General features: G+C 35.9%; 2 protein-coding genes across 2 annotated transcripts in view; one reads left to right on the plus strand and one right to left on the minus strand.

The window, feature by feature from the left end:
* LOC131675042 (glutamate receptor ionotropic, kainate 2-like) overlaps nt 1-27,529 on the minus strand; it is a 2,022,482-nt gene that overhangs the window by 1,715,088 nt on the left and 279,865 nt on the right. Inside the window, exon 4 of the mRNA XM_058953868.1 lies at nt 8,259-8,348. Within this exon, the coding sequence (XP_058809851.1) occupies nt 8,259-8,334 (76 nt within the window). The 5' untranslated portion in view covers nt 8,335-8,348. The remainder of the gene's footprint in view (nt 1-8,258; nt 8,349-27,529) is intronic.
* LOC131675043 (jerky protein homolog-like) lies at nt 23,159-24,971 on the plus strand. Its single transcript, XM_058953869.1, has 2 exons — nt 23,159-24,660; nt 24,737-24,971. The coding sequence occupies exons 1-2, from the start codon at nt 23,159-23,161 to the stop codon at nt 24,969-24,971; spliced, it is 1,737 nt and encodes a 578-aa protein (XP_058809852.1).

Raw genomic sequence — 27,529 nt, forward strand, 5'->3', positions numbered from 1 at the left:
TCCTCCATCCATGAGCTCTATAACCTGCATGTTTGTTAACCTGTATACGTGTACCATCATATTTCGCGCCTTTCAGCCTAGACAACGAACTCCTGTCGTTTTAATCACGCAGTAGATTGCATGAACCTAAGCTATAGATCCACCCGTATACATTTCTATACTTGTATCTAAAATATACACTGCCGCTCACATAAATTTGGCCACCCCATCAAAAATCTGTCAAAATTTGAAGTTTTTTACCTCTATAAGAAATCAACCGATCTAAAAAATTCAAAGTACGTTTTGAAGCTTGTACCAAGCCCTTCAATATATGATAAAAATATTTAAAAAAATAATGTTTAGATAATTTTTTATAAACAAATGAAAAAAAAAAATTTTCAATTTTTTTCGTCCATTTTCAAATTGGCATAACTTTGTTAAAAATAATCGGATTAAAAAAAACAAAATGGAGATTTAAAGCTATGGTACTCTTCTTTAAATTGCGCTATGCAGAATTTCGGTTCATTTATTTTTTAGGGAATTTTTTAATTTGATGTAAAAAAAATCACATTTTTTTCAACAACTCATAACTCATAAACTATGAGTCAAACTAAAAAAATCATAAGAGGAAAAATTATGCATTTTTACTCAACAAATACGAATTCAACGTAAAATATTCAAATTTAAAAAAAAATTTTACCAGGAAAAAAAGATTTTTATTTACAATTATTTATTAAACTTTTAGTGAAATATTATATAATGAGTTATACGACTTCTATACGTAGTATTGATTAAAATAAATAATTGATATTTTTTACAATCGGTATACAATCTACTTTATAATACCTATCGTACCTATGATCATAGTAGTTCGTATACAATGAATGCACGCATATATATAACTTGATATAAAAGTAAAGACTATAAGTTTTGCGGGATTTCTGCTCCGCAATACACTGCTATGTATATGCGAAACAGTGTCTTGTATTTACGAAAATTTTTCGTGACCATGGTTCAAGGAGAGTTACAAGTTTACTATAGTTTTTTTTTTGATGGGATGGCCAAATTTATGTGAGCGGCAGTGTATATCAAGGTATATATATGCGTGCATTCATTGTATACGAACTACTATTATCATAGGTACGATACCATTATAAAGTAGATTGTATACCAGTTGTAAAAAATATCCATTATTTATTTTAATCAATACTACGTATACAATTCGTATAACTTATTATATAATATTTCAATAAAAGTTTAATAAATAATTGTAAATAAAAATCTTTTTTTCCTGTGCAACGGTAGTCGATTTAATTAATCGAACCGTTCGCGATTCTGCTTCTGGCGCGTTAGTTCTAATAGTTAAGAGAGAGAGGGGGCGCGCGATCTTTTGAATAGGCAGTTACGCCTCAGCTGTGAACGCGAATTTACCGCCGATTTGTGTTTCGCACTTATTTTCGCGAAAATAAAACTTCTTTGGGACAATTACGTGCGTGTGTGCAACGATAGTATTGCAGCAACAAACAGCGGTGCGGAAGCAGTAGATTGCAGCAGATAAAGGCTGATTGAGGCAGTGCAGCTGATGATCAAGGGGCAGCGGCAGTTGACATTTCTTGCAAGAACAATTACGGCTGATCACCGTAATTGCACCGCATGATAGGTGCACCTTCCGTCATATTAAGCGATACAAAATACATTCGGTATTTTGTATATTCGTGATAGCGTTATTTTTTGTATTCGCGTCGAGCGTTAGTTCGCGGTATAATTCGAATCCTCTCTCTCTCTCTCTTTCTCACCGATACAATATAACTAATTGTAAAATCCTATTCGCGTGCGTTAGTCTTTCGGCCCTACAAAGGCTGTAGTAATTTTTATTAATTAAAGTCTGTTAAATTTATTCGCCGTTTTCGTAATTTAATTTTCCTAGTAGCTTAAGTAATTGAAATAGGCTTAGGTTTTAATCCAATTACATCTAGGGGATTAAGAAGATTAGGAGTAAAGTCGCTCACACTTAAAACTCAACGAGTGTCACAGCACACGTGACTTAAGGTGAGTTCAACTCCGTTTAACAGAAGACAACTAGGAAAAATCATCTGACGTAAGGCGAATACACGTACTATTATACGTGTTTAACGGAGCGGCGGTTTGCTCTGCATCGTGGGAATTTGTTCTTAAATAAATTTCCCATTTTTTCAGATAACCTCCCCCGTTACACCTGGTAAAAAAAAAATTTTTTTTTTTAAATTTGAATATTCTACATTGAATTCGTATTCGTTGAGTAAAAACGCATAATTTTTGCTCTTATGATTTTTTTAGTTTGACTCATAGTTTTTGAGTTATGAGCTGTTGAAAAAAATGTGATTTTTCTTACATCAAATTAAAAAATTCCCTAAAAAATAAATGAACCGAAATTCTGCATTGCGCATTTTAAAGAGGAGTACCATAGCTTAAACCTCCATTTTGTTCTTTTTAATCCGATTATTTTTAACAAAGCCAATTTGAAAATGGACGAAAAAAATTGAAATTTTTTTTTTCATTTGTTTATAAAAAATTAATTAAACATTATTTTTTTTAATTATTTTATCATATATTGAAGGGCTTGGTACAAGCTTCAAAACGTACTTTGAATTTTTTAGATCGGTTGATTCCTTATATAGAGGTACAAAACTTCAAAGTTTGACAGATTTTTGATGGGGTGGCCAAATTTATGTGAGCGGCAGTGTATATTTTTATGTAAGTGGGCTGAACCGGGCAGAATCTCCGTCACATTGTACAAGTTATCTTCTTTGTAGTCAAAGGATTGTAGATAAAGATGGCGAAGATGATGCAGAAATCGTAGATATGTATTCTTATAATGAATTGATAACAATTTCTGTAGAAAATAATAAAAATACTAAATTTTTAAATAGACTTAAATGTACCAATTATTGCATACATTTTACATCCTACAATATATATAGAATATTATTTTTTGTTAACCTGAAATGTACTACGACAATTAAAAAGAACACGAGAGGGTTATTTTTTAAATTAAAATTGCTAGTTATTAATATACTATTCATAATATTAGTGGTATTTGTGTTTCATTTGATCAAATGCTTGTTCATAATTATTGTTATTTTAATATTAAGTATTGTAGTAATGTTAGCTTCATATTATATATTTTTATTTTCTTCTTATATGATGATGATTTCTATTGACACGAATAACAATAAGATAGCATAATTTTTGATAATATTGTTAGCGAGCCTTTATTCTATTTTATCTATTACTGATTTTATATCGGAATTTGAGTGTATTGAAAATGATGACCAAGAATCGACATGTATTCGATATTGGAAAGTTTTTTTCATTAATACTGAGGGTTAGATTACTTCTTTTATTATAACCGATCTCGATATCTTGATAAAGAAATAACAATAGAAAAAATTTACTTTATCAACAAGTGAATCTCTATACAAATATATATTTTTATGAAATAACGGGGTGGATTAGCAAATATAAATTCGGTTTATTAAAGAACAAACTTCCATGATGTAGAACTAAGCGCCACTCCGTTAATCACGTATGAGTACGTGTATTCGCCTTTACGTTTGATATTTTCGTTCCACTGTCTCCTTTTCCAACAGAGTTGAACTAATCTCAAGTCACATGACTAGAGACACTTGATTTATCTTAGGTATGACTGACCTAATGTTTACTCCAACTATTGCCTAGATGAAATCGGTTTAAAAAATAACCGGTGACGGATCCGTTAAACTAAAGGGAACGAAATAACGTAATGCGGCGAATAAAATCAAGATCAGAGAGAGAGAGAGAGAGAGAGAATTCAAAATTCTACCGTGAAAACTAACGCTCGGCGCGAATGCATAAACGGTCGCGATTGACAAAATACTTTCGCAAGTATTTTATCGCGCAAAAAAAGGGAGGTGCACCTACCCTGCGGTGCAATTACGATAATCAGCTGTAATTGTTCAGCAAAATTATTATTGGCCATGTTAATGCTCCTGGGGAACCTGATGCAACGGAGCTGCCCTTCATTCCCAGATCTGTTGCTGCTCTCCCGATTTTTCACTGCTACTGGCTCGGCTACTTGTTTATTGCACCTCGTTGTCACTCACGCACGTATCCAAAACTAATAAACTATCTTTCGGCAAACGACAAATCACGAGAGAAAATTTTGGCGGTTTCCCGAATAACAGCTGAGGCTTAACTGAAAATTTAACTCTCGCGCGCCCCCTCTTTCTCTTAGACGTTCGCTCTAGCATCGCGAGTGCTACCGAATCGCAAACGTATCGACTGATCGAATCGACTACCGTTGCAGATGATATTCAAAATTTTATAAATAACGAAGATTAAAGAAAATCGCTGTTTTTTCAACTTTGGAAGAATTTTTGCAATAACTTACATTAATTGAATTTCGAACGATGGAATCAGATTCATTTTTCAAAATTATATTGAAATATACGGAAAAACTGTCAAATTTTTATCCATTAGAAGATAAAACAATTAAAAATTAAAATTTTTCTAAAAAAGCAGCTTTGTCTCTATTTTTTTAAGGTCTAAGGCTCAAATTATCATAACTTGAATATTTTTTCTTTTTTTTTGCATTACATTAAGCTTACATTACACTAAGCTTTGAAATATCGTAGAATTCAAGTTATTACCTTTTCCCAGCTATAAGTATTTAATTTTTTTCAAATCTTTTTCCAAACCTCCCAATGTGTGCCCAAGCCATCCCATGGCAATATCTCCATGGCCGTCAAAAGAAACGTATAGTGCTCAAATCAAGATAGTGGAGGCCTTGACAAGACGCAAGCTGGGACGTCCTCTAAAAAATCGAGATTATTTGTATGAACTGTGTGCAAGAAGGACTTGGAAGAGGAACGTCAAGAACCGTACCTTCTATGTATCTCGGTGTAGACTGCTCTGAAAGGGAGGTGTCCACCTTCAATAGATAATGATATGTATGTCATAAATATTCTATGGGATGTTTTGCAGAATGAACTTCTTATTCGACCAGATTGAATAAGCCGTGACGGCCTTATTAATCTAGATCTCGCCAGAGAATGTGTGGCCCAAGCGGCCCTACACATGGTGGACCATCGGAGGGAGGAAAGAGAAGAGTACGCCTAAGCTCAAATCACCGTCGATAAAGTGCGTCAAGAGCTCAAAGAGGATATGGACAAAGATGCCTTTAAAATGCCTGGAGTGGTGCAGAGAGCTGAACGACCCTGCTAGGATATCCCGTTAGGGCGATTTCGGTTCGCACTATTTCCCAATTAATTATAATTCGGGCCACAAATCAGTCCTATTATAAGTAACTTCTTTTTAAATTGAAAAAGCGAGGTCACCAGCCTTTTCATATACCTTCGACATATCCGTGAACGGTAGGTTTAGCGAATAGATAGTCGTATAGCGAAGACTGGCTATAGTTGAAATGGATTGGTTAACCTTGAGCAGACAGTCATTAGCGCCTTCGACTCACTCAGAAAAGATGGTATACTCATGGCAGACTTTAGAGGTTCATCGTCAACAGTCGAACATCGCTGCAACTATATTCGCGCTATTGTGGAGGTTCGACGCTAACAGCTCCAGATCACGGAGAAATTCATGTCAAGCGCAGTGCCAAGGCGCCTTAACCTTAAGATCGCTTCATCATCTCTCAACGCCCGACTTAATGTGCTAAAGGAAATAAAGGTGGCTGTGAACATGAGCGTGGCTACAGGTACTGCAAACCTTACGCAAATGAATATTAGTGTGGTGATGAACGTCGCTCTATCCAACGAAATCGAACCCCCGTTTCGATCGATAGACGGCAAACTGACATAATGGCCTGCAGCTCACGCCCGAGAAAGAGAGAATATCTCTAGCGTCCAATGGAACGTTTGTCACTATTATTTGGTTACCTCTAAACCCAGATGACTCGCTGTCTTTGGGCCTCAGAATATCCTACGGTTGTCCAAACAAAATGTAAGGATGACTAAAGGCTTCCTCGATATCTATGTCTATTCTTTCTTACACTGTCAACGCCCAGTAATTCACCTAAGGGCACCGGCACACAAGCGTGAGATGGCAGCATTAGCCAATTATCTAACCGTTATTGACTCACACACGCGAAAATGAAGAGAGAGAGAGAGAGATAGAGATCTGGTATAGTTATCATGGTGTCGAACTTTCGGGCAAGTAACATGTGTGTGCGCGCCTATCTTAGGACTAAAAGCCTAGAAGGAGACTATTTGTCAGCTGTATACCGGAGTAAAAAGAGCGATAATCCGTATTTCATCATTGCACTTTCTTTAACCTAGAAACTCACCGATCGACAAGTAAACTAGCCATTTTTGCGCAAAATTAACTTGATTTATGGACAGTGACTCAATGTCGCATCACGATATAAATGCTCGATATTGATACGATAGTTAATATGTCCGATCTTCCCGGTCTTTGTACGTAGATTAGTACACGTTGTTAGCTAACAATAAAATTTGTCTTTGAAATAGTCTAAGTGTTTCCATGCACCTATGGTCTTGTTTCCATTTCCTCATATTAAAATCGAACGCACTTTGACGACAACGTGTCAGAAAGAAACGTTGTCTAAGCTAATTCGCATCCGTGTACGATATTAGCGTTTGTTTTCAGTATATAAACTATAAACATATATACTATACACTACTATATATGTTTTTATTCAATTCAATTCATAAGTTTTTATCTGTAAAGAATCTTATAGAAAACTGTGCAGAAGTAAATACATATTAAATATCCGTATATACATGATACACATACATTACATACTTCTCTAGTAAGGAAAGTTCCTGGTTTATTCTCATCAGGTACCTCGCCAGATTATGGATCGGGAGATGCTCGCCACGTTCGTGATGGGTACCGCAAAAATAAAATATATAGAGCTAAAACCAGATAGAGAAAGGAACTCGAAAAATGAATACATTTATAGGAGATGGTTGATAACACAAACAGTATTTCCTAAGAAGATACCATCAATGACGAAAATCCTCCTAGTGATCCGACTCGATGAAACTCCAGGTGTTCGTTGAAAGTTTCATAGATTTTGAGGAGAGCATTTCAACCGTTCACGAAATTGCTAGCGTGGAAGTGTATTCGATCACGATAGCAGTTGCAGCTACGAGAGAGAAGACACTGGCAACGCTATCTAGATCCTCTGAAGAAATCTTACAGAGAATGAAAAGAAACAGCAAGAGACACTGGCTGCTATAAAATACCGGCAATAGAGAAGGTGACGACATTGATAAATCGGTAAAACAGAACCATGCAACTGATATGTCATATGAGAGCGTATTGGTTAAGACGAGAAAGTGAAACGAAGAGATCATAGCTGCTTTTTAACTGGAGTTGAAAAGAACGCTTCAGAAAGCCGCTCATTCGGTAATCCAAAATAAGGGACAAAAACGGCCTGTACCTAGCTCACTCGCAGAGGTAGAGCGAAAAAATGTGCATAACGACTAATAGAAGAGTTGTTAGCTAAGGTCTGGAGGTAAGTAAAACCACTCCTAATCAGCCTCAATAAAGGTCAGGCACGCTGATGAGACCATAGCAGTTTGAAACAAAGTTTGAACTCCACCATCACATCAAAACAGTAGGATTAAGAGTAATTTTTTAACTTGATTTTAACACTTAATTTTTTAACATATTTTTTAAGTTTTAACGAGGAATACCTCTCCCCCTACTCGAGCTCACCGATTTCAATAATTTTTATTTTAGTTTATAAATTTTAGTCAGCTGTGGTGACGCCAGACGGTTGCTTCCCAAGAAAGCCATCTTTAATAAGTACTTCTTTTCGATACTATTCTTCGTATTTTTCTTAAAAATTTATTTGAACAATGAAAAAAGGATAAATATATATAAATTCTAAATCGCATATAATTTAATATAGTAAAAGAAAAACTAGACCACGAACATTTTATTTATAGATATCACTTTGAGTAAATTAAACTTATTCTTAAATTGCCTTTGATCAATCAAAGTTCTTATGTTTGAAAAGTTCTAAATAGCAAAGTTTGTAATTTTTTGTTGATTACATCAATATTACTCTATTACTTTCTGCATTATAAACAAAAATATCAAAAATAACATTTTTTCGCTTCATAGGTAGTACATAGATAGTACAATACGTATTATGTTACAAGATTATCCCTTTGATTGGCGTATTAAAACTGCCTAGTAACCGAGTAACATTAGCATTCTTTTCAAATGAATAAAAAAAAGATGCGATAATGATATAAACTTCATATAATACTTACCTATTCTGACTATTTCTGGTAAAGCTTTAATATCCTTAAGACTAGTCACGAGCATCAGTAACCATGTCAAATTCATATTTTGACGTTAACCTATAAATATTTATTTAGAATTAAGAAAAATTATCAAATATTACATGCAGTTAATTTATATGGAATTGTTCAAAAAGAAGTTTGATTATTATAAATTGATATTAGTTGAAATTTATTCACAATGACATTTGGAACAATGCATGGATATAAATTTCATTAAGAAAGGAATACAGTTTTCGAGTCAATCATTTATATTAATAATAATAATAATAATAAATTATATCTATCTGTGTGTGTTATACATACACCGAAACACATATACTCATGGATATTATAGAGGATAGAACACATCGATAAAACTTATTGATCCAGCGTTGTATAATAAAAGAAAGTTATACTTAATTTGAACCTAGCAAGAGTAATAGTTTCATAAACAAATTCTTTTTACAGTTTTTAGAGAAGTATTTCAAAACTGATGACCGCCACTGGCCTCTAAAAATGTGAGGAATACAATTAATTTTCATGGCTGTTAAATATATTATATCGTATTTTTAGTAGGCTTCAAATGTCTGTAGACAAACGAATCTGATACCAAAAAATTATCAGTAAAAAAATAACTTCTGAACTTTTATAAACAGAAAAAAATTGAAATTAAACATCAAATAAATATAATAGCGTGCAATTGACGGTGATACATAAACACTTTGCTCGCACGTTATTTCTGTGAAAACTAGTTAGGAATAGAAAGAAAAATATAGAATACAATCTAGTTGTTTTTAGAAGATAGACAATTAAGTTTCTTAATTAAAAATTTGCCACGATAAAATTAGATTGGTAGTATAAATTTATGTTTTCGAAGCGTTCAAATAAGCTAGAATATTGTTATAAAATGAAATTAATAACATTTAAATGTTGTATACGATTTTGATCAAAGTAATAAATCGTAATACTTCTGTTAAATAGTTGATAAATGATACGTTTCAATGCTAGTGGGTCGAAAGTAAATGTTATTTATAACGTTACACTGCGGACTGCATTTTAATACTGTATATGTGTACTGTATATGCATACTGTATATACTGAAATCCCAAGTACAGCAGGTACGTCGGAAAATCTCAACGCCAGCGTGGTTATAAAGCGGACTGGGCTAGTCGCTTTTACTTTAGGTACGTCTACAGACATCTATAGTTATGACGAGACCCTTGCATAGAAAAGAAGAAGGTGGGAATTGTTTCCACGCCTTGTATGCTAAATTTGGCGATAAGGCGCAATCATGGTGGAAAAACGAAATTGCTCATTTTAAGTTGCACTCAAAAACATCAGTGGTTATGCTGAATTCGTGACGATGATAAATGAATTTTCTTGCTATTCGTTCTTGCGTGCTCTGTGTCCTGTTTTAACAGAGCAAGTATGCGTGTAAAAGTGCAGATGTGGACCTAGTTAAGCGGCTGAAGGGAATCAGCGACTAGGGATAAGGTCAAAGGCATCCTGGATCTTAGAAAAGAAAAAGCACTTCCTCTAGAATATTTCCAACAAATGCAGAAATCGTGCTCTAGATTTCGTTCATTGTATCAACAGTCTAACACAGTGGAATTCTCTTGAATTTTTTTAATTGTAACCCATCAGATATGCGGGCAATTAACTTTTTTTTTTCTTTTCAAGTGGCCATTCTATCGAGCACTAACATGTAAACCGTACCGGATTGTAAATTATGTGCGATCTTTACAATTTCGCTCTCTTCTTTTCTTAAATAACAAAAATCATTATATCTATATCTATTACTTTGTGAAGTCACGCTCCTTATTTAGGTTATGAAATTAGACTCTTGTACTAATACAATCGAATTATTGGTGAGGTGGCGCCGTTTAATGTGCTGATTTGAGTAAACAGAAAGATGCATTTGACGGGTGATTCAGTGATATAATAAACTAGCTCATAAATAGGACCGTTACAAGATAAAAAAAAAAAAAAAAAAAACGCAGGTACGAGCTATTTCTTAAATAGAGGAAAGAAAGATAAAAAAAGAAATAAAAATTATTTCGTTTACTTACTGTTTTTTTATTCTGGAATTGCAAGTTTGACACTAGTTGATTTCTCTTTGTCTGCTTACTGTTTTTTTTCTTCTTTGTTGTTTGGCTGCTTTACTTTCTGCTCCTCACTAGTAGCACAAGTAAGATTTTCCTCTCTGTGATTTTTTTCTCGACTGTGTGATTTTTTTCTCGACGCCCCTCGGGCCTTGTACAGCTCTTTTTATACACTGGGGGTGGCTGGATCGTAAGTCCCTCTCTCAGCGTCTTGGTTTCGGGAGGAGTGGAGCAGGCAATGATACGTTAATTGGCTCGTTTGTCTCTTCTCATTTTTCTCGCTGGGTTTTCGGGCCCTGATTGGAGCGAAAGCGTGGAAAAAATCGGAGGCGTGGACGCAAAGGCACAGGCCTTAGCTCGCGAGATGGCTCCTCGAGTACCGTTCTCAACCAAGATTTATCCAATAACCAGGTTTACAATAACTTAAAAATTATTTTTTTGTATAAACTCGATAACTTACAAGTTACTTAATACTAGAGACAATATCGTAGGTTTTTTCGCAATTACAGTTGATTATAATTTATATTGAGATAAGTATTACAAATAATTATAAGTATAAAATTTGTATTGAAATAGAAAATAAAGTGTAACTTATTATATCGCACGCGTGTAACTTATTATATTAAATTATTCACTAATCATGCAATTCTATTTATTTTAAGTTTTAATCGGAGAATTAATACAAAAATAACTTATGTAACTTAACAAGGCGATTATTTCGTAATTTCTTACAATAAAAATTCGTTTAATAACATAGTGCGCATATATAATTTTTTCTTGATTTTCCCTGTTTTCTTATTTTGTAGCTAACCGGAGGTTCGGAGTGAGAATTTGATGAGAGGTTTGAGAGGTCATAATTATCCGGGATGTATTGCGAAAGTTAAATAATTACGTTTGGACAATTTTAATATTTATTTCATCTCAATGGTAAATTTTCGAGCATCTTAAAAGGAGGAAAAATCCGTTAGGAAAAGTAGCATACAGGATGCAGTCGCGGTTTTATGATCCTCTCCTCCCGTCGACATGTTGACGCCTGTTAAACACGGGCAAGGGGGCTACGCGCTTTTTGCATGCGTGAGAGAACATTGGCTCGAATGTAGTACGGATTTTATTTCTTTTCGAGGGATATTCTTATCGCGGTCATCACTCATCTCGATCCCCCTCGCTATTGAGCAACTGTTCTCGTTCCATGCTTGGCTTAGATGCTATACACAAAAAATTCTTATAAAAATTAAAATTATATTTTCTGCCATCACACCAAAACATGTTCAAGCATATGTTGTAACAACATTGTGACAACGTTCAGAAAACTGATTAATGCAACATTTTGATTACATTTGTTTTCAAATAAAGGTGGACATGTGGACGTTTCGGAAATATTGCTGCTGCTGCTTTTTTGTTCTTGCCAAAAAAGTTGCGATGTGTTAAAACAATGTTTTGGCAACATTTTAGAAACAATTTTTGCTAATTGAGCAGTGATAGCAGCTAAGAAGAAAAGAAAAGTAGCGTATGAACTTAAGAATGGTTAGTGCTATTCAACGGGCTACCTAATAGAAGTGGATGAAGATGAATAGTCACCATTCATAATTCTGTAATAAGTTGCACATTTCGTATTCACACATTTTACATTTTATGTTCATGTACATATCCATAAACAAAATAACTGTACTATGAAGCTTCATGTATTGGCTGAAATAAACCTATAGAGCAGTACGAAAGTTCATTTAAAAGATCATTCCAAGCCTTCTAAATTATGTATATTAGCATTATGTACAGATATTTTTCTTTTATGTAGCGAGGCAAATATCAAGACAAAAATTACGAAATTTTTATAGTTTTTTTTTTTTTTTTTTATAGAATTATTATAACACTATTCTCCAGTAAATATACTGTCTTTGTTTTACAGGTGGTTGGAATCACGACGCTCTCAAGAAGCTCGATTATGGTACGCTTAGCAAAAACATAGATGATGCACATAGTGCACCATATGGCCAATTTGTGCAAAAATTTTTTGTCAAAGCGGCGGACAGTAATTGTCTTCCTCAACAGAGAACGGAGACTTCTCACACAAACAATTCGTTGTTTTGGGAGAGGACCTCGTAAACTTCTCTCTTTTGTGTACGGGCATATGTAAATGCTGAAGTACAAAATACGTCACCGATTGCCCTCGACAAGCAACCAATGCTAGTCGACCCGAAGTGAATGCAATGTGTATTTAAACGAAGACTTGCAATCACAAGTGCGGATGTGTGTACCTTCACGCAGTGGGGCTGAAAACGCTGTCTCTGTAAAGAAACAGTAGGCAAAACACACAACGCTTGCCCCCAGGGTAAAAGGCCAACCGGGCAAACAAAAGAAACAACACGGACCATGACAACACGTGGTGAGGTGGGGCCTGTAAACGCCCAAACATTCAATGCGAAGTCTACCACACCCCAAGTGCTCAACTCGAGCCCAGAAAAGCCAAAATCCGGGAGTTACTTGAGGGGAAATCTCTTAGGATTGTGGTACCGCGCGCCCTCTTAGAAGACGGGAGACCGCTCCGGGAGCTAGTTGCAGAGGAACACTGGTCCCGGCAATCCGAATTTAATTCGGGTAGATAAGAAATTACTTTCTATCGACTGGCAATCGGTAGGTGCCACTACTGTGGGTAAAGAGTCGCGGCCGTGGTCATAGGAGCCAACCAAAGTTCTTTGCCTCGATCTCCTGGAGTAAGGCCCGACACCATTGTACGAGAGAACAGTTCATTGGGCCGAGTAACTCTCGATGACTAGAACGCACTACGCATGCCGAAACCCTTAGGAAAAATATTTCCACAGAAGGGCAGCATCCTTCCTGCTAAGGAATTGCTTAAGCCCTAATAGCTAAAACAATTTTACATTTGAAAGCGAAATTAGTTGCTGTCAGCTCCCTTTGAAAGCGAAGCCAACAGGAGGGACCAACTTCCAACGTGCCGTAGTACAGGGGGTGAGACGGACATCGATGTAACTTTACATACATCAAATCTGTCAAACGTCTTGGCTAGCTGGACGGTGAAAGAATGGACCACCAGTGACCACAGGCCCATAGTGATGGAACTGGATTTCGCCTCACAGCCAGCCAGACTCATACGAACCGAAGAAACATTAAAACCAAGGTTCAATATGAGAAAAGCTGATTGGGAGAAATTCGGGAGACTTTGCGAATTCGAGAAAGAGAACCTATCTAAGCTCCCCTTAGAAACCCCTAAAGACATTGAAACATATGTTTTAAAATTTGAAGAGGTTCTAATAAGGGCAGCAAAGGACTCTATTCCATCAAAAATGAGAAGAACGCGCTCTCAACCCTGGTGGAATCCTGATTTGCGAAGTAAGAAGCGAGCGATACAAAGACAACGAAAAATCGCTGCTCTGAAAAACAAGGAAGGACCTAATATAAAACAAAGGAAAACCCTCCAGAGATCACTTGAAAAATTGAGTCAAATGAATTCCGAATATGCAACGGCTATTAAAAGAGCCAAAAGCAATAGCTGGCGAGACTTCTGCACTATTGAAAGCGAAAAGAATGCTTGGGCGTATCCATACAAACAAGCATCCAATAAAGTCAGAATCTCAAAAGCGATGTGCACGGTTAACCGTAATGGTTCAGTTACAAAAGACTGGAAAGAAACAAGCATGGCTCTACTAGAAGAATTAATGCCTGATGACGACCCAAGCTGCGAAAACGATGCACATGCAGAAATTCGCAGAGATATGCGGGAGGTTCCAGCAACCGGCGACGCAATGCCTTTCCTAACAAGGGAAGTTGAAATGGCCCTTAGAGCGAACAAGGCAGGGAAATCACCAAGCAAAGATAAAATAGAGTCAGAGATGCTTGTTAACGCTAAACCATTACACCAGGAACTGACGCGACTTTTCAACGCCTGCTTAAAATGCGGAGTGTTCCCCAGAAGATGGAAAAGTGGAATGCTAATCACGTTACTCAAAGGGGTTGAAAAACCCGAGAACGAGATTAAATCATATAGACCCGTATGTCTACTCCCCATAGCGGGGAATACACTCGAGAGGCTTGTGATTCAAAGAATATCCAACATTCTTAATAGCTCGGACTGGTCTTCGGAGGATCAATTTGGCTTTAAGGCAAATAGATCCACAGAGGACGCCATTAGAAGACTACATGAAATAGTAGAAGAGGCAGAATCTGATCCGTCGACCAAGTACGTAGCCGCTATTCCACTGGACGTCTCAGGAGCATTCGATGCCTTATGGTGGCCAAGCCTGCTTTCCTAATTGAAAGAAAGAAATTGCCCGAAGAACATCTATAAGCTCCTCCAGAGCTACTTCAGTGATCGAGAGGTGGGCATATATGCTCACTTCGAAGAAGCACTGAAAACAGTGACGAAGGGGTGCCCACAGGGTTCAGTTTTTGGACCGGTAGGCTGGAACGTCATCTTTGACAAACCACTCCGGGCAATCAGGGACGCAGGATACGAGGTACTAGCCTATGCAGACGATGTGCTTCCCATCATCAAGGCAAAGACACGCATTGATCTTGAAAGACAAGCCCAAGAAATCATTAATATAATGACAAACTGGTGCAAGTCTGACAAAATGAAGTTGGCAGTAGAAAAGTCAGCACTAATATGACTTAAAGGCCAGCTAAGCGAGAATAGGAACTCTACAGTCAAAATTGGGAAAGACAACATTAGAACGCACAAAACAGTCAAGTACCTAGGAATCATGATCTCGAAGGGCTTCCGATTAAAAGAACATATTCGAAACGTGGTTCAAGACTGTAATAACACCTATTTCAAGCTAAGTAAAATAGCAAAAGTGAACTGGGGCCTAAAATTCAATTCTATGAAAAAGATATATAATGGCTTCCTATTATCGAAAGTTACATATGCTGCTGCGGGATGGTGGCAAAGAACTAATGTCAAACAACAATCTGCTTTAGAAAGATTGCAGCGATTAGTTCTTTGCAGAAAACTCAAAGCCTACAAATCGATCTCTCATGAAGCGGCGCACGTGCTTGCAGCCTCCCGAGCTTGACGCGAGAGTTGCAAAGTACTGCGTCAGGAAAGGGAAATCGATTAAAATGCACGGCATCCGAATTAAATCGGAGGAACTTCGATCGGGCAGACTAAAAATCTCGAAAGCCATACAACTCATCAACGATGAAATCGAAAGGGTATGGCAGGAGAGATGGCTGTCAGCCACAAATGGCAGGAGAACGTACTGCTACTTCCCAGTAATCAAGGACAGATTAAAGAAGAGGTGACTAAATCCCAATCACTACACAGTCCAGTTCATGACTGGACATGGTGCTTTTAAGTCATACCTCCACAAAAGAGGATTATGCGAAGACCAACTGTGTAGCTGTGGAGAAATAGAAAGCGAAAGTCATATTCTCTTTAACTGAGAAGATGTAAGGGAACTAAGAAAGCCATTAATAGAGGCCGTTGAAGAGGAGGGTCATACATAGCCATGCCCGGAAACGGCCCTAGTATCTAGTAGGAAAATCTACAAAGCCTTTAAAGAATTTGCTAGAAAAGTCATAGAGCCCAGGGAAGGAGCACCTATAACAAAGAGAAAGCGTAGAAAAATAGTTACAAACTATGGTAGAAAGACGCCGCCTCTTACAAGGTCCCTAACCAAAGGACCAAAACTCGCACAATAACCTAATTTTTAAACCTACACAAGCGTATAAGCTTAAAAATTTGAACAATAATTTTGAACATTGAATTTCATAAATAAACTCTGAAGTTCGACAATTTGAACGCGAATTACCCTACTTAACCTGATATCGGAGCTTTGAATTGAACATGTGGCATGACCGGCATGAATACTGAAAACTGCCTGAGGATTCGCCTTGTCGGCTAGACGAGACCCCGCCCTGACCCAAAAGTCAAAACACCAAATCGAAAGAGCAAATACCAGTATCAGCCAGTCATAAAAGCCGCTTTTTTGAAGGAGGAATCCGACGTTGGGATGAAATCGGGGAACTTTTCGAATGACGGATACCCACCAGCGTGAGCGGGGATGACCGAAACGCAATGGGAAGACGTGCCTAGGTACGTCGAAACGATGGACCTGTGAGTCATGGGAGAACTCCCTTAATACAGGTACGCAGGGTGGGATGTTTTCGAACGCGAGCCCAAGAGGGGAGGCTTAGCTGGTTGATCGTCTTAGGAATCTCCTCTGGCTGTCCTAGCTGAGTCTCTCTTCTGACATCCCAATTTGGGTTGGCCTCTGCGGGGTAGTGGTACCAGGTCAAGCAAATCTCGTAAGATTTGTATGCTGCGTGCTTCCGACGCGGCAGACGTCGGGGCAACTAGAGTCCCGTCGCGCCCAAACCGAGGGTCAAACCTTTAGTTCCGCTCTCCTTGAGCGTTGAACCTTGAAAAGATCGGTACTCCTTTCGAGGAGGTCGCCGCCTTAGATTAAAAATGTTCCGACTTGTTGTGTGCGTCAGGAATGTCGCAGCAAACTTGACTTCCGGATCTCCAAAAATGTTTGAAAGCGAAGGAGTGAAAGACAGTGGGCTAAGCCAACCTGTTGGTGCCCAGCGAGAAGGATGGTAATGTTTGATTACGCTGTGCCTCCCTCAAATCGGAAAAGTGTGACACACACACAAACACTAACTGTCTTTGTTTTACAGTATGGTTGAAATAATTATGTTAATTTATTTGCGCAATGATTAGTTTATGTTTTTTCAGTCTGGTGTGGCAATGGATGTCTTGAGAAGTTTGTTGAGAAGTTTATTTGGGTGGTATGAAATCTGGGACTATATTTTGCGTAGAATTTTTTAATTTCTTCTTTGACTGTAGATATCTGTAAATCATTTCGGGTAATTTCATTCGGTACGAACCATGGGCCCGTACTAAATTGTGTAGGGGTTTCGATTGAAATCTTTACAGAATTTCGATATTGGAGTTAGAAGCAGCCCCCCATAGTTAAATACAATATGTCCAGACTGATTTAAGTACAGCTTCATATAGCAGCAGTTTGTTTTCAATTGACAGCTCCAATTTTGTTCCGATAAGCCAGTACATTTTCCTTCATTTTAGACACAACTGTTTACGTTTAGCGAATATATGTTCTTCCCATGGTAAGTCTTTGGTCTAGGTGAATACTTAGATATTTTACTTGATTGCTTTGCGGAATATATTTATCGTTTAATTTAATAGGACAGGTATCTTTTCGAAGCGTGAATGCCGTATGTATTAATTGACCCTCATTTACTATTATTCTCCAGGACTTAAACTAATTTTGAAAGTGATTTTTCATGTAATTTTGTAATGTTTTGTTGCTATTGTTGCCTCTGAGTGTACTGTTAAATTGCTGTATCATCTGCATATATCGCTGTTAAGATATTAATAAACTTTAATAGCTCCGAGTTATATAACAGATATAGTGTTGAACCTAGAACACTGCCCTGCAGAACTCCTGTTTATATTAACTAACGCTTTTATTCGTTTTTATTTATTTTAACTTGATAGACTGATAACTCTATTATGTAGATAAGACGAAAACAATTCATAGTGGGGCTCAGGAAAATATCTCTTGAGCTTGTGCAGTAGCTTTTCATGTCAAACCATGTCAAAAGTCTGGGCAACGTTCAGGAATATACCAGTGCAGTATTGTTAATCTTTGATGGCTTTCCTCGCAACAGATACTATTCTATTTACTTGTTCAATCGTGGAATGATTACACCTGAAATCGAATTGATAATCAGGGATAAGTTTTCTATTTAATATTATTGACTTTAATCTAACTAGAATTAGTTTTTCAAAAATTTTAGAAAGTGCTGGTAAAAGGCTAATCAGTTTACTATATGACATTATCAGTTCTGATTCTTTACCGGGTTTAGGTATTTAAACAATATCTGCTACTTTCTATTGGGAAGTAAAATAGCAGAGACGCAAGTATGCAATAAAAATAATTGTTAGGTATCTTATTGCAATTGAAGGTAACATTTTAATCATTTTTCTTGTGATATTATCAGAATCGGGAGCTTTTCTAATCTTAATTTAATATTGTTAAATTAAGATTATTATTGATAATTATAATTATTATAAATAATAACATTATTAATAATTTGTAATACTTCATTTACATTCATCAATTTGCCTATTTATTACCAGGTCTTCTGATAGGCGGTATAATTGAAGTTGGTCGTTGAAGTCGTTTAGTAGGTTTCCATAATGAGTAATCTGTTGCTTCTGTAGAACTCAGTGATCTGAGATAACACGACGCTTGTGTATTTTTTTCTTCATATAACATTTTCTTTAGATCTTTAGTTGCTTTATTAACCCATTAAGGCCCAGGCCAAACCTGGGAAAGATAGCGCCAAACTAACTATGCCAATCGTAGCTAAATCGAAAAAAAAATACCCCTGTTTTTTCTTTTGCCGTTTGCAATTGTTTATAAAAAATTATTTAAACAAATTATCAAAAAGTTATTATTTTCAAAAAACTGATAGCGGCAATCGATTCTACGGGAAAAAACATGAAAGAAATGTATATAACGTTTTTTTGTCAGACGTCAATTTGTTTAAGAAAATAGGACAGAAAGCTTTGAATTTTCAGAAATTGTACATTTGAAAATTTGACTAACATAGTAATTGTTGGGTTACGAAGTTGCAAAGAGTTTGCAAAATTTTTTTTCTATTGAAACCGTGTTAGAGATCACGTTTGAGTGGCGGGCTAACGGTTTTATGTAATATTATGGATTCAGTTTTCATTACAAAAGTTTTTAGTATATTTGGACATTTCTAGTACATTTATTTTACAGTTATTTGTTTTTGGAACAAATTGACATTTGACAAAAAACGTTATATACATTTCTTTCATGTTTTTTCCCGTAGAATCGATTGCCGCTATCAGTTTTTTGAAAATAATAACTTTTTGATAATTTGTTTAAATAATTTTTTATAAACAATTAAAAATGGCAAAAGAAAAAACACGGGTATTTTTTTTTCGATTTAGCTACGATTGACATAGTTAGTTTGGCGCTATCTTTCCCAGGTTTGGCATGGGCCTTAATGGGTTAACTTTACTTTTAACTTGACTTGATCTAGTTATTTGATACCTTTTTCTTAATAATCTCGTTTCTTCGATTTTTTGGGCTATTTAAGTCGAAGTGGTTTGTTGTGTTTATTGTAGTAGAGCATTTGTCAATAGTTTCAGTTAGTTACGTTGATTGAGTTGATGCTGCTTTCTATATTGCTGTTTTATGATATGCATTCCTCTATGTTAAGAGCATATTTTTTCCAGTCGACTTTTATGTTATTGTTCACTTTATTAAATACTTGATGGTTTATGGTAATTAGTACTATACAATTATATAACTGTACTATAAAACGACTTCCAAGTATCTTGAAAAAGTCAATCTATTTTTTTTTTTTTTTGTAATTGTCTTGTTTGGAGGACAGTAAGCAGCTGATATTGTTATCGATTCATCTTTATTCTTGATGATTACACTGGTTGTTTGTAAATAAACTTTACTTGTGTAGGTGCTTATTCTCATCGGTATTTTTCCCCAATTCCCCCTCTCTCGACAAGGCACGGTGACCAGCGTTAGGCGCATTTAAGAATGCGCCTAATGCATGATCTTTGTTTCAGCCGACGGAGATTGCCGAGCGAGGCCGAGCCGGCCTGAAGCCATTAAGTTGACGGCTAAGAGAGGTATTAGAAAAAGAGAGAGAGAGAGTAAGTGACGTGCGTGCCCCACGCAGGATTAGGCAGGCGTGCGACGCGTAACCAATTAGCGCGTTGGTCTCGCGCTGTTTAATAAGTAGGTGAAGTGGGGAGAAAAAGAGCGAGCGAGGTAGCTGACAATTGCGGAAGCGAACGAGCGATAGAAGGTTTTCAGTCGATCAGAGGGACTGATCATTAGTCGGTCGGAGGTAGAGACGGTTCTAAGTCGATCAGCGGTACAGACGGTTTTTAGTCGGTAGCGGTGCAGAGTTGAGTGTGCAAAGGTTAGCCGAACGCACACGCCGCCAAGGACCTGAGACGAGAAGCCGAGGAGAAACAAAGGACAAGAGCCTTTTTCCAGCATCTGCTAGAGACGCTACCCGGAGGAGCCGGCAAAGAATTGCCCAGCGACGGCCAGCAACACCATCCACAGTGCGCAGCCAGGCCTCTCGTTCCTGCATCGATAAGGTCAAGGCTCTTAATCTAATTTCTTTCTCTCTCTCTCTCTCTCTCTCTCTCTCTCTCTCTCTCTCTCTCTCTCTCTCTCTCTCTCTCTCTCTCTTAGCGGAATGGCACAGCAAGTAGTCGTAAGAGTCAGATAGGTAATTAAGGCTACCTGCCTTAATTAAGGTCGGCGTCATAAATTTGTTCAGGTAGCTTACCGTTCAGGCAATCCTGTCACCGGGCGACATGTTTATAAGTCGGTTAGATTTGTATGCGCGATAATTTGTTCTTTGTTCTTTTATTGTAGTAGATGTTAAGAACATCGTTGTATTCTGTAGAGTTAAGACGTGCTTGTAACACCGTTGTGTTTATTAGAGGTTAAGAGTTTGTATAGTTGGTTATAAGTATTATTATACGGTTTCTTCATTTACAGTATTTGAAGTGTGATTTGATTTTGATTAGATTTGATGTGATTGGGATTTTGTGTGATTTTTAATTAATTTCATTGCTTCCCCCCCCCCTCCTCGATTACTATGAGCGAGTGCGCCTCACTTGCCGACCCTTAAAAATTAATCACGAGCAAGCTGTCGTTACAGCTGTATTGGTTTATTTTAGTTTTGATAATAATCGTAGTACCTCTGTGTACTTTATTAAGTGGATAATAGGCTTTATGTACCGTGTAGTTTGATACATTAAGATAGTTTTCACTTGTAAAGTGTATTTCTGATATCAACATGATGTCTATATTTTTAAAGATTAAATATGCTTTTAATTCAATATGCCTCTGCATAAGTTCGTTTGCGTTCCAGATAGCGAGTTTAGACTGCTTATTATGCCATTTTGTTTTCTAGTACAGTTAAAAGATTTAACATAGTATCCATTTTTTGCATTAGAAGCTCTATATTATGTTTGAGTATATTATTTGTGTTTACTTCTTTAGTATATCTACTTAGCTCTGCTTGAACAACGGTTTGCTTCGATATCTCCCTCTGATTTTATCTCCCTCTGATCGTTTTGTTTTGGTATTACCTGTGCATATTAAGTATATTAGTATTAATTAAATATATTAATATATATAAAACCAACTGTTATATTTGGTCTAACTTCGTTGACGTTAGCATTAAAATTTTTGTTTTCTTTTTATTTCCAATTTTATTTATAATCTGTCTTTTCGACAATGAGTAAAGATTTTTACAATAATTCAATAATTAGTTACAATCTTAACATTTTACATTTTCGAGAGATCATAAGTATATATTGAGTATAAAAGAAGGCCAAGTACATTCCCCTGAGGGGCGTCGGCTTTTATTGGATGAAAATTGGTTGTTTCATTATTCATTATTACCTTAAAGGTTCTACAGCTTAGATACGATTCTAGTAGCAGGAATAGTTCTTTTGGAAAGATTTTATTTAGTTCTTGATGCAAAATTTTATCAAACGCTCAAGCTACATGTAGAAATACTGCATTACAAAATCATTTTTTTTCAAAAGCATTTCTTATTTTAGTAGTAACTTTATTTATTTGTTCTATTATGGCATGATTATTACGAAAACCCAATAGATGGACAGGTATTATGGTTTGATCTTGTATGACTTTGTTTACTCACTTAAGTATTATTTTTTCTGAGAATTTAGATAGCGTAGGGAGTAGACTAATTGGCCGGCAAGATGTGACATGTTGGAACGGTTGACCTGGTTTTGGTATGAGTGTTGCATCCTGATACGTAAGCTCTACTTATTTTGAGGTCTCCGGCAATGAAGCAAGCTCAAAGTAGCAAAATAAGCACTAAAATGTATTACATCTTTACGAAACACAAAATTGTCAAACTAACCGAACCCAGCAGAATTCCAACCCTGAAATCGTAACACTGACATATTAACTTTTTGATTACTCGACAAATCAATGTAGGCTAATGAGTCAATATTCAATATATAAAAAAGCGTACCAATTTCTTTCGGCAGTTGATTCGTGACGCGCGGAAACACAATTGTATTAATTCAATTACAGCTCACGGAGTGAATCCTATTTATCAAATAAAGTAAGATTTTATTAGTGATCTTAAATACAGTCGAACCTACGGCACTGCACCCTTCGGCACTGCATTGCCCGAGTCACTGCGCGCCTCTATACCCTAGAAACTACACGTTGCGCAGTACCGTCATTAGTAGCCCACTCATCGGGGGGGCCCTCTTTACCGAGCAGGTAATGTCTCTGATCAGGCGCAGATAATAAAACGATTTAAAGTTTATGACTTCGCTCTCTTCTTCTCTCTACTTCTCTTGCTTCTAGCTTCTATTAGTAAGATTTCTGTGTTCAGTCTATGTTTAATCTCGCAGTGGCAAGTTACACATTTTCGTTTTCGCTCTACGTAAACATTATATTTCGTATAATATTCAATGGAGTTTTAGTATATGTACATGTAAATCGTACATAAATATATACATATAGTTATATACACACATACATATATTTGTGTATAAATATAAATATGTACGAAATTTGAGTGTTTTAAAGTGAATATTCATTTTGAAGATGTAAGTAGCATACATATATTTTTTATTTATTCAATTTTGAAATTTCAAATACTAAATTTTTTCCTTTATTCATTATTGAGTTTATGAATACTTATTGAACTTCTTTTTTTTCTATTCTTCAGATTATTATGGCGAAGAGTTTGACTTCATCTCAAATTTCTGATGTACAACGGAAGGTGCTACTTGAAAAGAAGAAGATGGCTAACGTTGCCAAAGAGTACAATGTGTCGCCGAAAACGATCAAGCGATTTAGTTTTGATGAAAACACACCGTTGAACCAGCAATCCACAGGAGTTAGGAAGCAGCAGATTAACTTGACAGTGCAGCAGAAGAGAGATATTCTGACAAAAATTGACAAAGGAGAAAAAACGCAGGATTTAGCTGTGGAGTACAGTGTTGATCCCTCGACTATCCGGAGAATCAAGACGAGCAGATCGGCGATACTGAAGAGAGCCCAAGAATTGGATGATAGCCAGCAAGTTTTGAGCAGCAAAAGAATTCGTGTCGAAGAAAATTTGCGAGAAAAGGTTTTGTTCGAGTGGTTCAAGCAGCTGCGCGCCGCAGGAGTTCCAGTAACGGGTGATCTTCTCAAACTCAAGGCTTTGGAGGTCAATAAAATCATCGGAGGACCAAGTGACTTCAAGGCAAGCAACGGTTGGTTGGATCACTTCAAGAAAACGTACGGCATCCGTCAATTATCGATGCAAGGTGAAAAACTGTCGTCTGACACCACTGCGGCAGACGAATTCAAGATATGGCTCCAAAATCATCTTCGAGAAAATAGCTACGAAGAAGATCAAGTTTACAATGCCGATGAAACTGGTACGCATTACAAATCATTGCCAAAGAAGACATTAGCAGCTGGCACTGAAAAACAGGCATCGGGATTTAAGGAGCTGAAAGAGCGTGTGACAGTGATGTGTTGCGCCAATGCATCGGGCACACACAAAATCACTCCTTTGGTTATCGGCAAATCAAAAAGTCCGAGATGTTTTGCGAAGTTCGAGAAAGAGAAGTTGCCGGTAACATACATGAACTCCCTGTCAGCTTGGATGGATAGGAAACTATTCATGGATTGGTTCAAGGACGTTTTCATCAAGGAGGTACACGAGAAACATCCAGAAAGCCGAAAGGTTTTATTACTGCTTGACAACGCTCCGTTGCATCCGCCTGCTGCTGAGTTGAACGCAATCAATGATACAGTACAGGTGTTATTCTTGCCTGCAAACGTGACAGCCCTGATTCAACCTATGGATCAGCGGGTTATTGAAAAGATGAAGAGAATGTTAAGAAAGAAGCTGCTACGAGAGCTGATTCTGCAGCAGGAAGGAGAAAGTATCATCGAGTTGGCTAAAAAGCAGACAGTTAAAGATTGCTGCTACCGAATTGCGAGCTCTTGGAACTTGGTGACTGAGCAGGACCTTCGCAATTCGTGGAATAGGATTTTCGGCCGGGCTACTTCTGAACAAAACAATCAAGTATCGAGTGAAGACGTCAATCAATTGGTTCAATTACTCCAAAGTGTTCCTGAATATGCTGACTGCACTTTTGAAGTTGCAAAAAATTGGATCGTCGAGGACTATCAAGTGAATGGATGGAAAATTTTAGATGTCCAAGAAATTTACGAAAGGTATAAATTAAAAAACCTGTGAATCTATACTTGACATTTTGTAATTATTTAATAAAATTAAATTTTTTTGTTTCAGAATTACATCGTCAAATCAAGTTGAAGCCGAAGATTTAAGCGAAGAAAATTCTATTCATGAAGATGAAGAATCAAGTGAGTCTCTTCCAAAGGAAATTTCTACTGAAGAAGCTTTTAATGGTCTGATGAAATTCAGAGCGTGGTTTGAAAGGAGATTTGAATCAACTTCGACCCATCTGAACAATATTCAAGAACTCATGGATATTACAATGGATATTTACAATAGTGCAGTATAATTTTTCATTTAGAATGATTTTCAAAATATTTTTATTTATAATGATTACGTTTTTAGTTTCTTATATTTAGCTTTTTTAATTTATATTACGATATAATAATTTTGAATTTTTACAAGAAACATTGGTATTCAATTTTGTGACAATATGTTTTACATTGATTGTAGATATGTGAAATTTTATTAAATGTATATAATATTCTGTATTTATATTTTTTAAAGATCTTTGTAATGGTTCGAAAAATAATAAGATTAAATTAACCTATTATGAAGTTATTTATTATGCACTCTAAAGTTATTCACAAAAGTTAATTAATTATTTTGTATGGGAAAATTTAAAAATAATTATTTGTGAGAGAAAAACTCCTATATTTTTGTATTTAAAATGGTTTTTTTCATTCAACTTTTCAAATTTTTTATCAAAATTAAAAAAGGTAATTTTAATTGAATTATTTTAATGCTGACAAAATCCAATAGTTCTATTGAATAAAAAAATTATCCTGCTTAATTAATGAACTACGAACAATTGCGCGAAAATTTTTTTGGGGCTCTTTTAGTGCTATGCCCGTACCTGGCGCAGCGCTGTGATTGGCTACCGCCAGCGTGCAGTGCCTTGGATCGGCTACTCCCGAAAGCGTGCAGTGCCGTAGGTTCGACTGTATTGTGTTTAAAATTCATTGTTACAATTCCATTGTATTAATTCAATTACCGCTCACGGAGTGAACTTTATTTATTAAATAAAGTGAGATTTTACTAGTGTTCTTAAGTATTGTGTTTAAAATTCATTGCTACCACTTCCATTGGGATTAATAGGAAGACATCCATCAACGAGAATAAGAATCGAAAATAATATTCCTCTAATAAAGAAGGATCCAGATTATCTCGCAACAAAGTAAGAGTTGGAAATAATATTTCTTTGATAATCAACAACCCAGGTAAATCCTGTTATTATCTATCTGTCTATCTATATATATACTTTTCACATATATCTCGACCATACCGTCTCAACCCATTTCTTCCCAAGTGACCATGAGACTACCGATTCGTTTATCGTCTTGTAAAATGGGTAGAATCGCTTGAAATCGACATGCAAAATACTATTTCCGAAGCAAAAAGACTTGCTCTTTCCGAATCTGCAAACAATTTTCAAAATTTTGCGATCCAAAAATAATATGGCTGCTCAAACTTAGTGAAAATTTCATTTTTTATTTTAACTGAATTTCTTTTTTTTTCGAGTAAAGTATGTAACGTCTACCTACTAAACAATTTTATTTCACTATTAGTATGGTTGTAGGACTTCTGTTATCGATTATTGATATTTTTGAAAATCCAAAATTTAAAATAGCGGACGAAAAATTGAAAAATTCTGAAAAATGAAGGAAAACGAGAAAATATATATTTCTTGTGTTTTTGAGAGTGCTGATTTGATATCTGGTGTTAATTTTTGAAAATTCCTACATCGAAAATCAATATCGAGCATTCGAAATGGCTGATAAACTTAATTTATTTTATAAATATATTTTTTCTAGCGAAAATCCACAGGTTTAACATTCATTAATTTTCTAAATAATAAAAGTTACATTAAAATTATTTCAAATCATATTTCACTTATAAAACGGCCGCTAGGTGGCGAACAGTCATTTTTTTGTACTTGCAGTAAAATCTGCAATCCTAAATCCATATAGGTACCCGATATTTTCCGCAAATTTGTATACTTAAAAAAAATAAACTACAAAATTTATATTACTATTGTATTACAATAATAATAATTTATATAAAAACTTCGACTACTACTGCGATTGATTTATTATAATATTTTTGAACCTCATATATTATAATTTTGAATAACTTTACAAAATAACATCTGGTGTAAAGTATGCAAAAAAAAAACGCAAAGCAATCCGACAGTAGTATTACTATTGAAACTACTGAGCTTATGGATTTAGATTCCGATCATGTTGACGGAACAGATAAAACGTTTTCTAATTTACCCGAAAGTTTATTTAGAAACGTTGCTGTGATTCCTGGTGATATTGGAAGTGGAGATGAATCAAACAATGAAAACGATTCAGTTGGCAGTGTTCAGATTATTGAAGGACGCAATTGTCCAGAAGGGTATCAAATAGTTGACGAATCCCTCATTTCTTCAAAAAAAAACTAGAACCTTCACATGAGTATGTATGGAAAGATGGAGAAAAATTTTATTATTCTCTAACAAAATCAGAAATATTTTTGGATGAGGAGATAAAAAATAATTTGTGTGAAAAAACATGCGATAAGTTGTTTGAGTTATTTTTTTCAGATGAAATAAAAGATTATATAATTGAAGCAAGTGCTGAAAATGATTTAGATATTGATACTGATGATTTGAATAAATTCATTGGGATAGTTATGTTTTCTATTATCAACAGTCGTAAATGTTATAGGGATTATTGGTCTACCGATTCTTTGTACCATTCCGATACAGTTTCTGAAACCATGTCGCGTAATAAATTTGAAAATATAAAAAAAAAATTTAAAATGAATAAAAAGGAAGACAGAAATGATGCAGATAGAGTATGG

The sequence above is a fragment of the Phymastichus coffea genome, unplaced genomic scaffold, assembly GCF_024137745.1.
Source record: "Phymastichus coffea isolate CEN01 unplaced genomic scaffold, Cenicafe_Pcof_1.1 PCOF00015, whole genome shotgun sequence".
NCBI classification, from domain to species: Eukaryota; Metazoa; Arthropoda; class Insecta; order Hymenoptera; family Eulophidae; genus Phymastichus; species Phymastichus coffea.